Genomic DNA, 16,836 nt, shown 5'->3' with positions numbered 1-16,836 from the left:
GCTAAGATTAAAAGAAATTATGCTATTCAGCTTTTAAAAAGATGATTACACACTATCAGTAGATATGATAAATAAAAATATGCAAAGGGGAAAAACTACACGTAGGATAGGAAAGTAATAATTCTTATGACAAGAAAAATTATAAATGCAAAAATCGTTTGCGCAATTATTAATGCAGCAATGTATGTAACAGAAATTGGGTGCATTTTCCTAATCTCCAAGGCCAAAGAGACAAGATGCAGTAAATAACGTGAACTTTTGTTTATCAACTCTGCGCGTTCACCATTCGGATATTTATAGTAGAAAAATAAGACTTTTCTCTAATAGCATCTAAAGCAAATGTTGATATTTCAAAACCGTAAGTATTCACAAAAGGAACCGATTTACCAAAACAATCTACCTGAATGCCTTTTTTAAGGTTAAATGGCGATAATCCATATTATCACATCAACTGCATAACTAAAGATCATTTAACCATTTTTGAAAATGCTCAAAAATAGTTAAATTTTAAAAATTACAAATGATAATTATTCCATTTATTCTTAAAAGTTTTAACAGTAAAAGTTAAAAAACGGGGAAAAAATATTATTTTAATTTTCCTACTGTTAAAAATTTTACAGTTCTTAAAAAAGGAGAGAAATCATAAAAAGTCCCCTTCAAAAAGTTGTTAATCATATAGCTTTAACCAGGCTTTTCATAAAGCTCAATGCATATGGCTTCTTATGATTACTGATTACGCCGTCCCTATCATAATGTCCCCAACATGTTAAAGCAATATAATTCCTTATTCACAAACCTGCTGTTTAGCGTACAGTTCTTTCTGCAGCCATTTGAACAAGAAGAATAAAGTATCTTTATCGATGCTGCCATTCGTATCTAGATTTCCATTGCAATTAGAAAATTCCACTTCTTCTAAGGCCGACTTCAGACTTTTGATGAGCAACGCAATATTTGTTGTTGGTGGGCATTTAGAAGATGAATTATTGTCTTGACTCAAAACATTATCATTGTTATTTCCATTTGGACCTGAAAGGGAAAGAAAAGAGGCGATGATATTGGCTCTTAAACTTCTTCGAGAATTAACAGAAAGTGCTAAAAAGAAAGCATACGAAAGCTCTAAAAAACATTCAAATATTAAAAATGTATTTTTTATTAATTTATTAATAACGCATGCAAGATATTAAACGCAGCAAGATATTAAGTACGGCTAAAGGGAAAATATTTAAAACAAAACAAGAGTCATTATACTTAACGCACAGGAATTCAAATAAATGAATAATAGCTTAAGTGATGAAAAATTTACAAAGACCGACTAAAATTCTCTTGAGTATAATTATATAGTATAACTCAATGCATACTCTGATTTAAAAAAAAAAAAAAAAAAAAAAAAAAAAAAAAAAAAAAAAACCTACGTTGGTTAAACGTGGAAATATTAAATTTGAAAATAGTCAGATGTTATTAGTCAAGCCTGAAAAACAAGTAACGTTTACTTACACATGACTTAATTTATGCTTTCGTTTATAGAATAGTGAGATAATAACAAATTAAAGATCATACACATTTACAAACAATTAATTAAATGTTCGAAAATCAAATGACACATTTTTCTGATTTTGGAATTTCGTCCATAGTTTGGCATTAACAGGAACATTTTAGCCTTTATTTGGCCTACAAACGAGGTAAATGCCTTTCTGAAAGCTTGTGTTTACCTATAATCTATTATTTGCAACAAAAAATAAGGTTCTGATCTTCAGAATATATCTGACGAAGCGAACAGAGCATCCCATTAATCGTTTCCTTTTTGACTTTGTCATGGCTTAACCGAAGAAGAGTTTCCTTTCGTAAATTGGTTTACATCATCAGTTCTGTTTTTGTTGTTGTTACTAATGCTCACTTATCTAACCTACAGTCAGCCTAAGCCAACGAAATTTCTCGTGGCAAGGAGCGCAAGATACGACTGCCGTTGGCAACAGCCTTGAGTACCTTACAGGTGTTAGTGCGATTTAGCTCAATTCCGCTCCCAGTTTTGATGGAGAGTACCCCGGAAGGACGGGTCCAAGGGTGGGTCTTCCCCCTCCTCTTTCCCTACCATCAACCTCTCGAGAAGACTTTCGGCTGGTCGCATAATTAGAGTGCCTCCACGCCGCACGGACATTATACATTTACAAACATCCCTGTCTTCTCCGGGATTCGAACCCGTGCCCTCCGGGACAGCAGTCAGCGACGCTAACCACTATACCAGTTGGGCGACTATACCAGTTCTAGCCCTAATATCAATAACGTTTCATACAGCAAAATTGAAATCTTGACGTCTCTACAAAATGACTTTTCAATGAGGTATCCCTTTCTATCGAAAATATTATGTACCACAGCTTGAATGATTTAACTAAGCTAACTAAGTTATCATTATGAAATATAAGAAATTTAAAACATTTATTACCTTAGCAATAGATAATAGATTAGACAACAAACTGCCACCATTACACACGGTTATTTAAATTAAGGTTATTTAAATTAAGGAAGAAAATTTATTTATGTAACTAACCGTTTATAATTTCATCCATCTGCTTCAAAGCCGCCGCTAAGACTTGACTTGCGTCGAGCTCGTCATAGAACGTCGTATTTATATTCTCCATACCTTCATCACTAATGAAGCTCGCTGATGATGCCAATGCCAGCTAAAATGAAAAATAAAGAATAAAACATTAACCAGAAAAGTATAAAGCTTGGAAATAACACTTTGAAATACAAAATTAAGGTAAATTTGATATACGCTAGTTCAAATTTTCAGACACAACAACTTTCCAATGCAAATTTGCAATAAAATATATAAGGTACAACAACACACGCTTTTCAAAGAATGATAAATTTCGCAGAAATGCCAAATCTGCATAAAGTGTCTTCTCGGTTATAATCCCATAAGTAAACCCCATACCATAGGGTTAAAGCACGGTGATCAATATACGAATTCCACACGACAAATTTACGAATCGACTTACTTCTTTACGCGTACATCCATGAATTCTGCCCACCAGTTGGCAGAGTGGATAACACCGTTCAGCACTCGTAGTTCTACTTTTCTTTAAAATCCAATTAATAAGCTGGCTGCATAGGTGTTTTCGTAATTGTCTCTACGTGTAATACGAGTATGAGCCGTTTTTCTTCATAAAGCCCCCACGAACGCATCCCTCCCTTTAGGCAAACAGTTCTCGTGTATTTTTGTTTCCCAATTAACAAACCAACTCAGTCATTAGTTTTCTTAAAGGCAATGATGCGTTCTAAGAAGCATGATTTTTAAGTAATTACATTATCTTCTTCTCACTGGAATTTTCACTTTCTAGAAATTTCGAAATCTCAACTCGGACTATTTCAAATAGGTTTGCTAGTTCTAATTATGTGAATTTATTTTCATTCACAGGGCTAGAAACTTTTTTCTTTTAGATTAACATCTTTTCTCCTGGAAAAATAATGTTGTAAATAAAAGAGCGAAATTTAACTATGGGACCAAAAATGTCAGATCAGCTAAGTAAAGTTTATTTATCCTGGCACGGAGTTTGATAATGCACACTATATGGATGAAGTTTTTTATAGTTGTTAGTTTGCAGTTGCTACATATACACTGGTGTGCAAAAATTAAGGACGAAGTCGAAAAATTAGCATATCAGCTGAACGAAGAGGCAGAGCGGACAGAAAGACCAATCAGGAGATTAAGTAAGGTGATGTACGGTAGCACATGCGCAGATAAGCAGGTAGACGTAATGGGGGAGTGTCTGAGTAGTATAAAGCATGTTGTCGGTGTAAGATTAGTATTTCTGGCAAAGAGATTGCACGCCGTATAGCAGTTAAAATCACACCGAGTTGCTGCCTCAGCGAGAAATGGCGAATAATCAATCTGTTAGACGACATCTGAATGCTTTTACCCGAGGTCGAATCATTGGGAAGTTGGAGGAAGGCCGCAGTGTGACAAGTGTGGCTGCAGAGTTCGGAATTGCTCACAGCATCGTTTCACTACTTTGGAGACAATTTCAAACTACAGGAACAGCTATCCGGGGGTTTAGTGGTGGTCGTCCATGAGGAACCACATCCGCAGATGACCGGTATATTGCCTTACAGGCCAGAAGAAACAGGCGGCAGACAGCGGGAGAAATCGCTAGACACACGACACAGGCGACTGGACGACCGATATCGCGTTTTACCGTGGCCTGCACGGTGACTGCACGGAGGTGGTCTGTTTGCACGACGCCCTGTACGGTGTGTACCTCTAACGCCTGCCCATCGGAGAAAGCGTTCTCTGTGGTGCCGGGAACACCGGAATTGGAGAGACAATGAATGGGGACGAGTACTCTTTACAGATGAGAGCAGATTCAGTCTAAGTAGCGATTATCATCTCATACTGATCTGGAGAGAGCGGAGAAGCCGCAATCATCCCTCGACAATCATTGAAAGGGACAGATATGGAGGTGGCGGTATTCTCGTTTGGGGAGGCATCATGCTTGGTAGTCGTACAGACCTTCACATCTTCGACGCAGGTTCAGTCAACGGGACCCGTTATTGTAACGAGATTCTTCTTCCATATGTGCGTCTTTTTAGAGGCGCTATGGGTCCGCAGTACCTTTTCATGGACGACAATGCACCATGTCATCGCACAGTAGCTGCCGAACAGAGAGTGAGGATATTGAAGTATGGATTGGCCGGCACGATCTCCGCATCTCAATCCCATCGAGCATGTATGGGATTTTCTAGGCAGACGCTTGGCAGCTCGTACCTTACCACCAGTAACGATTCCGGAGCTTCGATTGGCGCTGCAAGACGAATGGACAGCAATGCCTCAACAACTCATTGACACCCTCATTCTCAGCATGGGCAGACGCTGTGAAACCTGCCTAGCAGTCAGGGTAGATCATATCCCCAATTAAAGACCGGATGTTTCTTGCTGGACACCCATCACAGGGATGTTTCGGCCTTCAGTCGCATTGCGCTCCATGTTACTTTTTCAATAAAGCTTCTTTTTATCCCTCTGATTTCTCTTTTAATAAGTGTTGCTTACATTACTCATGTCCTTACGTATTGGGGATCTTACGGTATTAAATGTGTTGATTTGGAAAGCTTTTGTACAAAGTTATATTGAAAAAACCGTCTCGTCCTTAATTTTTGCACACCAGTGTATATATCACATAAGCCATTTATTGCCACGACAAGTGCGAAGGAAATTTTATTACGTCTTATAATTTAATTACTTAATGTATACTGTTCTACGCTATAAACGTTCTGCTATTCATATTTAAATTAAATTAGTGGCAGAACGATAAACACCACTGCACATTGGTAATTCGACTTAGGTTCACATCCCGGCAGATGGGCTGACTGCATGGAAGTTTTTGTGATCTTCCCTACACGTATTGTTAATATCAGCTAGTTTCCTTTAAAAAGGTCCTCTAAAAAGGCAGATAGATTTCATGCGTTTAATCACGATCCAAAAATCCATACCCAATTAACATTTAAGTAATAGCAAGACTAAAATTATAACGTTACGTTATTAGGTTATTTGAAAATGGCAAAGCTATGACAGCCGAAGGATAACTTCGTGAAGGATTTTCTGAGGAAAACCGACTCGTATTCACATTACACACGGGAAAACCACAAAAGCAAACCGTGAGATCAGCCCTTTCGTCTGGGATTGAATCAAAAGGAGGTCGAACTACTAGTATTCGGCGGTTTTAATCACTCAAGTAATATGCAGAACTCAAATTGTAAGACAAAAACATGAAATAGATAATGAAACAAATTCCAATTTCGGACTTCCAGATGCCCATATTCGGGTGGAGACATACGTTATTCAAAATTTGATGGCTCTAGGTACCGCTGTTTTATTACAATGCGCGAAACATACATGCATTTATGCAGATTCTTCATTATTTAATTTGTTTAAATATAATACAGGGCTCTAATATTTGGGGGCAACAATTTAATAAGTGATTCGCCGTTTATAGTGGATCCACGCAAAATGCCAAAACGAAATTAATAGTCCTTCTCGGCACATTGCTCCCTTGGACTAAAAAGAACTGTAAAGCAATAAAATCTCAGAATTTAATTTTAAATATAATAACAACGGTTAATCATGTCGCAGTAAACTTGACGAGACATTACCATTTCCTAAATTTTCCTCATTCACGAACTCTTTTGTGACCAGCAAAAATATTTCGCAACCCAGTCATTGAAATCAAGATGCAATATATCGAATCTTACAAGATATAAAATTTGTGGGATTTATTTTTAAAAATATAGAATTTTTTTCGCACATAAATCATAAAAAGTTGTTTTTTTAATATTTTGAAACAGAAAATGTAAATAAGGTCTTGAGATATTTTAATATATATAACTGCATCAAAAGGTCGCATACTATTACTTTATTAATTTAATTTGTGTACATATAATTTACGTTAATAACTATTGATAAAATAAAATATAAAATTTTAAAATGACCCTGCGAACCCTAGTCTGAATACCCGTCTTTCACTACAAAAAATATTAACATAAAATTATAAACACCGAAACAATGTTTCTTTCCGAGACACTCAGCGTTTAAACAGGTTGGCTTTTCGAGTTTCATTTATGTTTTGTGTAATTGCGAGTTAATTTTTCTTAGAAAGTAATCGACGTAGGCATCCGTTCCATGAACAGAAAACCCTAGTATATTTCATCAAAATCAAGCGATAAAATCTAAACCATAAATTAGCAATGCCAGTTATCTCATTAGCACAAGCTATCTAAGTTTACCATGCTACATTTTTCAATATTATCACTACGGTAATAATTAACCTGTAATATTATGACACAATGATTAATACTTTATTTTTATTGCAAGATTGCAGCAATTTCAAAATACTAATAAATATTTTTTTTAAAAAAAAAGGTTTAAAGATTATTTTATGCTTACTTTTCTTTGCAAGCAAATATGGACATCATGATGCAGAAACGCAGAGAATGAATATCTACTCTCTTCGGAAAAATCAGGGAGGAATGAAATTAAAAATTATTCACGTTCGAAAGGTCTGTCAGCGACCGGGACTGGTTTTGCAGAGGAGGCAGGCAAGGCCGATTGCGCCAGGAAAGGATTTAAGAAACAAAAAACTGCACGACAGGAATTAACCTCCGCCGAATGTGCGATCACGTGATTTCAACCAAATAGGATGACGTGATTCTGAAATTATTACGGCATTTCCGGCTTACCTTGAATCTTTTGCATCTATCTGCATCCACATCGTAATCCACAACAGATGAAAGAAGTAATTAATTGCAGTAACAAAAATACTTGATGGAGATCTGATCCATCCACCATTAAGCAAATAGATCTTAGCTTTGCACGGACAGATCTTCTTACAGAATAAAAAATTAGCAATGAGGAGATTCAGCCTCAGATTGTTTTCAGAATTTGATAGTCTGTTAAAAGATAGGCTCCTACATTACCTTCTCGTGTGAAATTCCTTCATACACTACCTTCTTTTTTATATGGATTTCATGAAAGACATCCAATACAAACTGATGCTCCTAAATTCTATCTCCACGGAACCAGTTCTAGAAACAAAACACATTTTAATTAGATATCTTAATGCTCAGACTGCTCAAACCATTGTCTATTTACTGAAAATTCTCTTCTAAGAAATAATGAACAATTAAACCTCTAGTGTTTTCATAAAGAGAAACAAACAGTGGAACAAGGTAAAAAAATTGTAATACAAGGTGCAATATAAGTCTAAAAGAAGGGAGAGCGTATTTTTCTTCCCTTATTCTACTAATATAACACGCTAATAGTCCTGCTGATTTAGAATAAATTATTAAACATATTCTCGTGTATTAATAACAGTTTAATTTGTAATTACAGAAAACATTTGTTGCTACTTTGACATTAGATTTATTTTTGCAAGTAACAGTCGCGCATAAAATGATTTTGCTTTCTGTCTCTCAAATTAAATTTTCGAGAAATTCACGCTAACAATCTTGGAGGTGAAATCAACATCAGGAAATAACGATGCAATATATAATTAAAGCATAAACCCATAACCTATAGTTACACATCTAACGGAGATAACTCTAAGGTATGCCAAAGGTTTACAATAAGAACAATAAAAGCACAAAAATAAATCAAGCTAAGTTCAATGAAAAATGGGAGGAGAGTAGAACTATACAAAATTTAGAAATATTAGAAAACATAAGCTATCTAATCTACAGACTAGAATTCTTGAGTACATGTACATGCATAAAAACAGAAAAGCAAGTCTTCCTAGAGAATAAGATATTTGAAATTATCACAAAAGTTAGCAATCCAGCTATCTGGAACAGAAGTTCTCTTTCATTTAAACAGAAAGTTATAGTGCTGTCAGTTTTAAAATCAAAATGTATAAATTTATTCCTAAGGTGATAAGGAGAACCGGACGATAAGTCTCCAAGTTTTATGCTGCTTTTGCTCAGGATTGGATTAACCATTTAGCAATGCAAACACGTGCTTAGCATCAAGGAAAGGGGGCACCACAAAAAAGTCCTTAAGTATTTAGGAAAGGGGGCACCATAAAATTTCTCATTGCTTGCATTAGCATGGAATGCATGACTCAGCTAAAAACTAAAAAAGAGAATGAATGAAGAAAAATCCCGCGTAAGCATATGCGGGGCACCAAAATCTTTTTAATGCTTAGGGCCCCGAAAAGTCTAAATATAGCTCTATTTTTACTTGAAGTTTAGCAGATCATTTCTGCGATGTTATGCACCAGCTAGGACAGGTATACCCAATAATGGGCAAACTAACAATGTTGTAGATACGTTTTTTACACGTAAAGCTCAGTTAGAGCTAAGTAAGGAATGGAATCTGTTCGGCACACCGTAAATTTAATAAACATATGTTTAAACGGATGATGCATGGATACCCTCAATCATTTTGACAACTTGTGCAATCTTGGCATCCTTTTACTAAACGTTGATAAATTTCATTTTATTCTTTCTCACTACAAAGAGTTATAACTTGCCAAATTTTATACATGTCTTTAGTAGCTTCATCATTCTTTAATATCTAAACGTTTCCCTTGCAGTTCGGAAGTCTGTGTGTGTTTTTAAATGGCGGGCATAGAAATTTTAGGTATTGACAAATACTTTGGTTAGAAGCGGTAGCCGTTTTATTATGGCAGCACCTAACAGGCAGCCACCGTTACCTCTTATGAAGGGACAGACAATTTACATCCATGTCTGCTCCGGTATTCGAACTCGGGCCTTTCGGTACGGCAGTCAGTGTCATTAACCACTTGCGCTAAAAAGACGTGCCACGCACGTCGAGATGCTTTTGTCTCGAACCGCGAGCGACGTGAACACCACGTCGATAGGCATTTATCGCAAAAATGAAAATAACGTGGTGCACACGTCGCCTAACAACGAGATTGTTTATTTCTCGAGTTCGTCTGCGAGTGCACAGACGCGAAGCGGCGTAAATGAGACACTTTACCTCTTGTTATATTGTAGCGCACGGCACCGCAACCGTGAAGTTTAGTCGTAGCGCAAGTGGTTAACTACTTTCCCGTCTGGCCGGCTAAGTTTGGAGGTAGTACAGTTAATTTGCTCTTTAGGTAACAGTAGTAGAAATGGAACAATCTTTCAGGCAGATTCTGCACACTTTCTGAAATGTTCATGTTTTACCACTTTGCATGCTTACACCTTACATTTCACTCAATACAAATATGTTTGTTTATAATAGAAAGATTCAGAATGCAAAATTTAATAATTAAAAACCTTACGCGCACTTAACAAAACACATATATGACTTGTGTTTATATCAGACCATTTCATTAGTAGTGCTGTTTTTAAAGTAGGTTTTGAAAAAATAATAAATAAGTAAGATATTGATTTAATCAACTAGTTATTCCTCGTCGGAATAAATAACGTTCTTCCAACTTTATAATAGGGTTTTTATGTCATTCCTTAAAAAAATTAACGGGGTTGTTAGAGAAAAGATAGCTTAGTCTTGATGCTTCATTTAAAATACCTTATGAGGATTGTGTTCTTTTTCATCAATGAAATTTTTTAAGCTTCGAACCACCAGTCACTAAACGTTTTTTGAATTAACGTCTTCTGACAACTCCTCAACAACTGCATTATTTTTACTACCTTTTATCAATTATAGTTTTCAACACATCATTATCAGAAAAGACAGGGCATCTACAGTGAATGACATTTTTTAGCTAAGATCGCTTTGTTGATGTTTACCGAAACATCGTTGATACTCGCGAATATTCAAAACACCATTAATGCACAATTCTTCTATATACTTTACAGCACTACTGCCCTATTTACACCAGTAAAGCATGACGTGTCTAATCTTCTCTTCTGTAACTACCATTTTCATAAGGAGCTTCTAAAGTATCAAATAAGAATCTGCGTTTCTTTGTAAATCAGAATTTATCTGAAGGAAGCTATTTTTGCTCAGTGATATTTATACATCCGTGAAAATCACTCACCTAACGTGTAGAAGATGTTTTGCCTGTCTGAAAAACGACATTATTTATGCGATGACCTGATATTAAATAAGTAATAAGAAAAAATGCAAATTCTGTAGGCTATCACAGTCCTTGTTGTGCTTTGCGAACACAGATGCATCAGTGGCAATAACAACGATTCATCATGCTTCAAGTTGGGAGAACTCAATTTTGCCTTTCCGTAGAAATTCCGTAGAAAAGACGCTATGCAACTTGAAACTTGAAATTATGGGCCAAGTGGATACCCTGTGATACTTGAAATTAGGGACTAAGCGAATGTTTTTAATATTTAGTCAGATTAAGAGTATCTTGAGCAATGGTACTGAAGAAGAGTTCAACAAATTATCTAAAAAAATGCTGTCATAATTTGAACCTGGTGTATTCTGTGTTAAGCATGTAATACAAGCAGGAATAGCGATTAAATCACGAATACGAAAGTTGTTCACGTTGGGGGGAAAAGTCATTAAGAAACAATGTAGGAAAAGTGCACTGTTTATGGAGGGGGAGAAAAGCACAAATTCTGTAGATCAAGGACAGCATAACTTCAATAACATCCTCACAGATGAGCTGAGTACAACAATATTTGTGTAAGCAATTAAGTATATAAGGTATTTCTTCCGCCTTCCTAGCGCGCCTTCGTGGCGCAGTGGTTCTGCAGGCTCAGCCGGTATTCCAGAGGTCCGTGGTTGGATTCCCGGCGAAGGCGTTTGCTATTTTTCATCTTTCCTGCTCCCAAAATACCTGATGTCTCTACGGTGGCGCCCGAACTAAAAGGGTGGTCGATGATGATTTCTCCCCACCCAGGATTTGGCGATTAGGTCCCCTAAAAATCCCAGTCGCCCTTTAAAAGGGGGGAGTACACGCTTTTCCTAGCGTGCCTTCGTGGTGTAGTGGTTTTGCACGCTGGGCCGGTATTCCAGAGGTCCGTGGTTCGATTCCCGGGGAAGGCGTTTGCTATTTTTCATCTTTCCTGATCCCAAAAAATACCTACTGTCTCTACAGGTAAATTCAAATTATATAAAAAAAAAATTGCTTTATCTAAATCTTCTGGGTATTAAATGTCTTCTTGTGTGCATTATAGTCGTCTCTTTCTGATATTCTTTTTATCTTTCTTGGAATTACTGAAATACCAGTTACAGTCAGTTCATGTCGTAGAACATCGGGTAAAACTGCTATGTTCTTAAAATACACACTTTTTATTTTTCAGTCATAAATAGATTGTTTGAACTTTTGTGGTTATGATTCTTAATGATTTTTAAAAAAATGTAAACAAAATTTCGTACTCGAGATTCAATCTCATGTAGTAGCATACACTCTACATATATTAAATATTAGTAAATCGATTAAAGCATAATAGGTCGAGGCTGTCTATCTAAGGGAAGGAATCTTCGTGGAGGAAGTTTCCAACGAATATTAATTTGCTTCCATATTACACATAACGGAAACAACAACAACAAAAGAAAAACATGCAGTCAGAATGTTCGTCGAGAATCGACTTCGCCATTAATACACCGCAAAGACTCTCGGCTACTGCGGATTTAGGTGCGTCACTACAGATTCAAAAATCTCTTAATATGGTCATTTTTAGTATTTTCGGAATATTTTTTACAAAAGTACTTACATGACGCTCTTTTTGTTCCTGCAATAAACTCCTTGAATACCGGAATAAATTGCTCGGTTTGGTGAAGTTGAAGATGGAGTTATATAAGCTTCCAAAAATCGACGTAAAATAAGTAACGATGTTACAATTTTACAAGACATTGGAACGGTTTCGCGTGTTATTCAGAAAAACTTATTTCTTCGACAGCTGGTACATGAAATCATTCATTTATTTCATTTCCCAGCAATCGAAAAGGTCTAGCCTTTCATCGCAACATTATGTTGATATTGATATATACAAATTATATTATTTTCTCTTCAATTAATTTACAGTGTGTCTTTTCCAGCCATTTTAAGAAACACAGAAATATTTACAGCTAGAGTGGCTTAGATTTTCTGAGCCAGAAATGTACACAATGAACTATACTTTAGCCAGGATTTGAATCATTGATTTTTCTGACTGCTAGACATACATGCTATCAGTTAACACCACGAGAGCATGCAGAGGGGAAAGTAATAAATCCTGATATCCTCTCACAGTTAAAGGGCGACAGGGTAGACAGAAGGAAGACCAGTCAACCAAAGCCACGAGGTGACGAATTACCATTCACCAAAATTTAGCCGTACGCCACTGTAGAGTCAATCAGAATTTTTGCAGCCAGAAACGTGACACAATCAGATGTTCTCTCGCCGACATTCGAACCACAGATCTTCTGACTGCTAGCCGAACGTGCTACCACTTACAGCATGAATACACATAAGGGGGGAGGTGATGATTTCTTGTACAGTATATAAATAAATTTGAAAAAACAAACGTTTACTTTTCTTAAGTTCGAAAGTGATTTGAGACAGATATCAGTAAAAGAAATTAAATCACATCACATTTTTAATGCCCAATCACACATGTCTAGTAATGAAAGATTTTCCATTTTTCACCTTTCAACTGTGACAAACGCTAATATAAATAAATTTTCGCTTACTCTGTTCCCTCCCCCCTATTTAATTTAGTACATCTGCAACTACCTTTAAAAGAGGAATTCTGATTTTATTGATGGAAATTAGAAATTTCAGTTTAACATTAAAATTAAAGAATAACTAAAAATCAAAGCTAAATTGTAGAATCAGTGGTTTTAGTAAAAGGAAATAATTCATTTCATCCCATTTCTTACAAGCAATATAATTTTTATTATTATGAGCTTTTAGTTAGTTCACTCAGGGTGTTTGTCGTCATAATCGGAAGTTTGTAAACGATTTTTAATTTGCTTCGTAATAAGCTATCGAGTTCAAATTTCGTACACACATTGTTTGGCCATGATAATGCAATATGTCGCAAGATTTTTCAAAATTCGACTTCCCTTTTTCTTCTTCTTTCTTTATTTATTTAACATTTATGTAATTTTTCGCACGTATCTTCGGTTAATGAACATACTAAAAATCATATTTGCTGTTTGCATCAGCAGATATAGAAGGGGGATTTTAAATGAAATTTATATCAATTTTTTAACGTATTTCTGTTTTTTTTTTTTTTTTTTTTTTTTTTTTTGTCCCGCGAATTTCGAAACGCTTGAGTTTTTTGACTATTTGACGTTATTGATTTTAAAATATCAACATCTAAAAATGCATCGGTTACAAAATTTTCAGCTTGAAAACAAACTCTTCGCCCTCTTTTAAAATGAGAATGATTAAAAAAAAAGTCAATTCGAAGATTTTCGACATTTAAAAAAAATCTGTTACAATGTAAAACAATGGCTTCTTTCTTCGACACAACTATAAAACAATCTTAAGGTTATGATGATATTGACTGCATCATCATGAAATTATCGCGTGTTGTCATAATTTCACTACCCTTGCTGATAGTTACTTGCAGCTTACCATTAGACGTCATCAGCCATTATATAAATGCTATTTTTCTTCTCTCTTTTCATATAGAGATTTTATAGTTACATTTTATTACACTAATCTAAAAAAACAACAGAGTTTAAGGATTGATTAGTGTGTTTAAATCATTTGTAATGAAATCTAGCATATGTTTTTTAGTTTTTTTTTCCCATTTTATATGTTCATCTACATTTTCCCCAGCGTTTCATTTTAAAAGTTCATTTTTTTAATTTTATTGCAATACGTAGTATTATATTCTTTTACGGGACTTTAAAAATTCTAACATAAAAAAAATATAGCTGTTATAGAAATTTGAAATTTCCCAGAGGGTACAAAACAAATTCATTGTCCTCTTTTAAATCGAGAATGTCCAAAAATAATAATTATTATGCTGTAGAGACATTAGGTTATTTCGAAGCAGGAGCGATGAAAAATTAGCAATGCCCTCGCCGGGACTCGAACCAAGAACCTCTCCAATATGCGTCGAGCGTGCTGACTACTATACCACGAACGCATGATAAGAAAGCGGGATAAATACCTTATATACTACCCCCCTTTAAAAGGGCGACTGGAGTTTGACCCAGTCGCCAAATCCTGGTGGTGAAGAATCATCATTCACCACCTTTTTTAGTTCGGGCGCCACTGTAGAGACATTAGGTTGTTTCGAAGCAGGAGAGATATGGTCACTTTGTTTAACCTGTTCCGCCAAACTAAGTTAATGGCACTGCAGGGTTAGGAAGTCATCCTAGTCGTTGCTAGCAATCTGACGGTCATGCCGCTTTTCTACATTTTACATTAATCTTCAGTTTCTTAGATATAATTATTTTCATTCACTTGCTTCATTATCTCTAAGAAGCCCTTGTTGCAGTAGTCCGTGAACAGTCTATTCACAGGATATGTGATGTAGTCGGGAGGAAAGAACTGCTGTCGAAGGTTCTCTGTCAGAGGGTAATAGAGCAGGTAATGAAGTGCGTCCGCGTCTTCCTCCCGAAGACATCAAGAACAGTTGACGTCCCGTCTGAGGTTGCTACAGGTCTGGAGGAAGAGTCGGTTGCATTTGAGCCTCTTGAGACTAGGTATTGGGAAGATGTTGTAAGTAAATCTTCCTGTCTCTTCTTCCTGCCATCGTGATGACCATGTCTCTTGGAGTGTTGTCTTGAGAAGCCCTTTTGCAACTTCTGCGGAAAGCGGAACTTCCTTGTCAATTTCTTTTAGCTAGTTCATCAGCTCGTTCGTTGCCTTTCGGCCCGGAGTGTCGTCCAGTTGATCTTTAAAGGGATGGAGGAGCCTAACGTCAAGAGGATCTCTCTAAGTGCTGCAGAGCGCGGATATTTTGGAGGAAAGGTGTGTGTGTATGTGTGATTATGGCAAAGCCTCGAGGGCTATCTGCCTAAGAGGAGGGATGGGGAACTAAAGAGGAGGAGGGAACTTTCTAAGGGAAACTGGCTCGTATACACGTTACACATGGGAAAAACCACGAAAACGCCCATGCAGCTAGACCGTTCGCGGGATTCGAACCTCGGACCGAACTACCAGTGTTCAGCGATTTTACTGCTCGGCTGCTGGTGGGCCTTTGGAGGAAAGGAATTCAGCGCATTCAGAACGTTCATGCTATCTGTGAAGATTGAAGTGCCAGCTGCTGGTTACGTACCTAACCATAGTGCTGCTTCTTTGAGAGCGAGGGACTCGGCTTGGAAGACTGAAGCGTGGTTGCTTAGACGGAATTGTGCTTGATAAATTTCTTCATTGTTCGAAAAGACCGTGAACGCTGCCCCTACTCGTCCTGAAATTTTTGATCCGTCAGAGAAAAATCTCTCTTAACTGTCCCGAGAGGGGCGATTTGCTCCAGGAAAGGATGGGTAGAACTTTTGGATGTAAGACAGAGGAATCTTGGAAGCTTTTTATGCTGGCATAGGATAGATGTAAATCTTCTTTAGCGTGAAGGTCCTCTTTTTAGTGTAGAAGTCGGTAGATGGATCTTTCTAATTCTGCTTTTAGTACGAGTGGAAGCGTGCCAGGTAGAAAAGAAGGAGAGATGAAAAAATGAGCAATGCTCTCGCCGAGACTCGAACCATGGACCTCTTGAATACGCGTCGAGCATGCTGACCACTACTAGAATTCATGAACTAGCATGCTAAGAAAGTGGAATAAATAGCTTATAATGCAACTTTCACTTACCACATTAATATAAGCTTTTTTTTAACTATCTCATGCTGTTTGTCACTATGGTCAAAACTTTTGATCTAGATTTTTAAACTATTTTCTGATAAGCTAGGACGCTCAAATAGCACACCGCCATTATGCACCACACGAAAAGAAAGGGATGCCCCGTGGAGGACTTTTTACGGAAAACGGCTTGCATCCAAGTTACACATGGGGAAAACCACAAAAACATCCAGCAGCCAACCCTCATAGCGAATGACAATACACTGTGATGAAGCGATTTTTCTCAAAATTTGATTTTCATTTTTTAAAATAGTAAAACGATTTCTCTCGCATATCTTCATTTAATGCACAGATTAAAAGTATCATAATTTTATGGTTTGCACTATCGGATAGAGTGAAGGAAAAAATCTTTTAAATAAAGTTCATTCCCATTAGCGACCGAGTGGTAAAATAAGCTGAATACTGGTAGATCGATTTGGGGTTTGAGTCACGATAAATGGGCTGGCTGCATGGCGTTTTAGCGGTTTTTCTCACGTGTAAAGTAGATATCAGGCAATTTCCTTTAAAAAGTCCTCCATGGGACATCTCTCCTTTTCGTGCAGTACCAAACGGCAGGCACGTGTCAAATAAATAAATTAAATTCATATGAGATTTTTCAATGTAATTTTTGATTTTTTTA

The 16,836-nt window shown here is 36.5% G+C and overlaps 1 protein-coding gene across 3 annotated transcripts in view; it reads right to left on the bottom strand.

Moving 5' to 3' along the window:
• Liprin-beta (liprin-beta 1) overlaps positions 1-16,836 on the bottom strand; it is a 165,290-nt gene that overhangs the window by 113,730 nt on the left and 34,724 nt on the right. For 2 of the 3 annotated variants that reach the window (XM_085827729.1, XM_035353097.2), the window contains exons 2-3: positions 2,546-2,678; positions 797-1,026 (exon numbers count right to left, since the gene is read on the bottom strand). In XM_085827729.1, the coding sequence (XP_085683855.1) occupies positions 797-1,026; positions 2,546-2,636 (321 nt within the window). In that variant the 5' untranslated portion in view covers positions 2,637-2,678. Of the gene's footprint in view, positions 1-796; positions 1,027-2,545; positions 2,679-6,937; positions 7,082-16,836 lie in introns of those variants that run through there. The other variant, XM_035353098.2, reaches the window with a different exon arrangement.

Source organism: Stegodyphus dumicola, chromosome 12, assembly GCF_044657685.1.
Source record: "Stegodyphus dumicola isolate Sdum_Otavi_A_Nest chromosome 12, ASM4465768v1".
In the NCBI taxonomy this organism is placed as follows: domain Eukaryota; kingdom Metazoa; phylum Arthropoda; class Arachnida; order Araneae; family Eresidae; genus Stegodyphus; species Stegodyphus dumicola.
The sequence above is the reverse complement of the archived record's forward strand: the minus strand, read 5'-3'. Positions and strand labels throughout refer to the sequence as shown.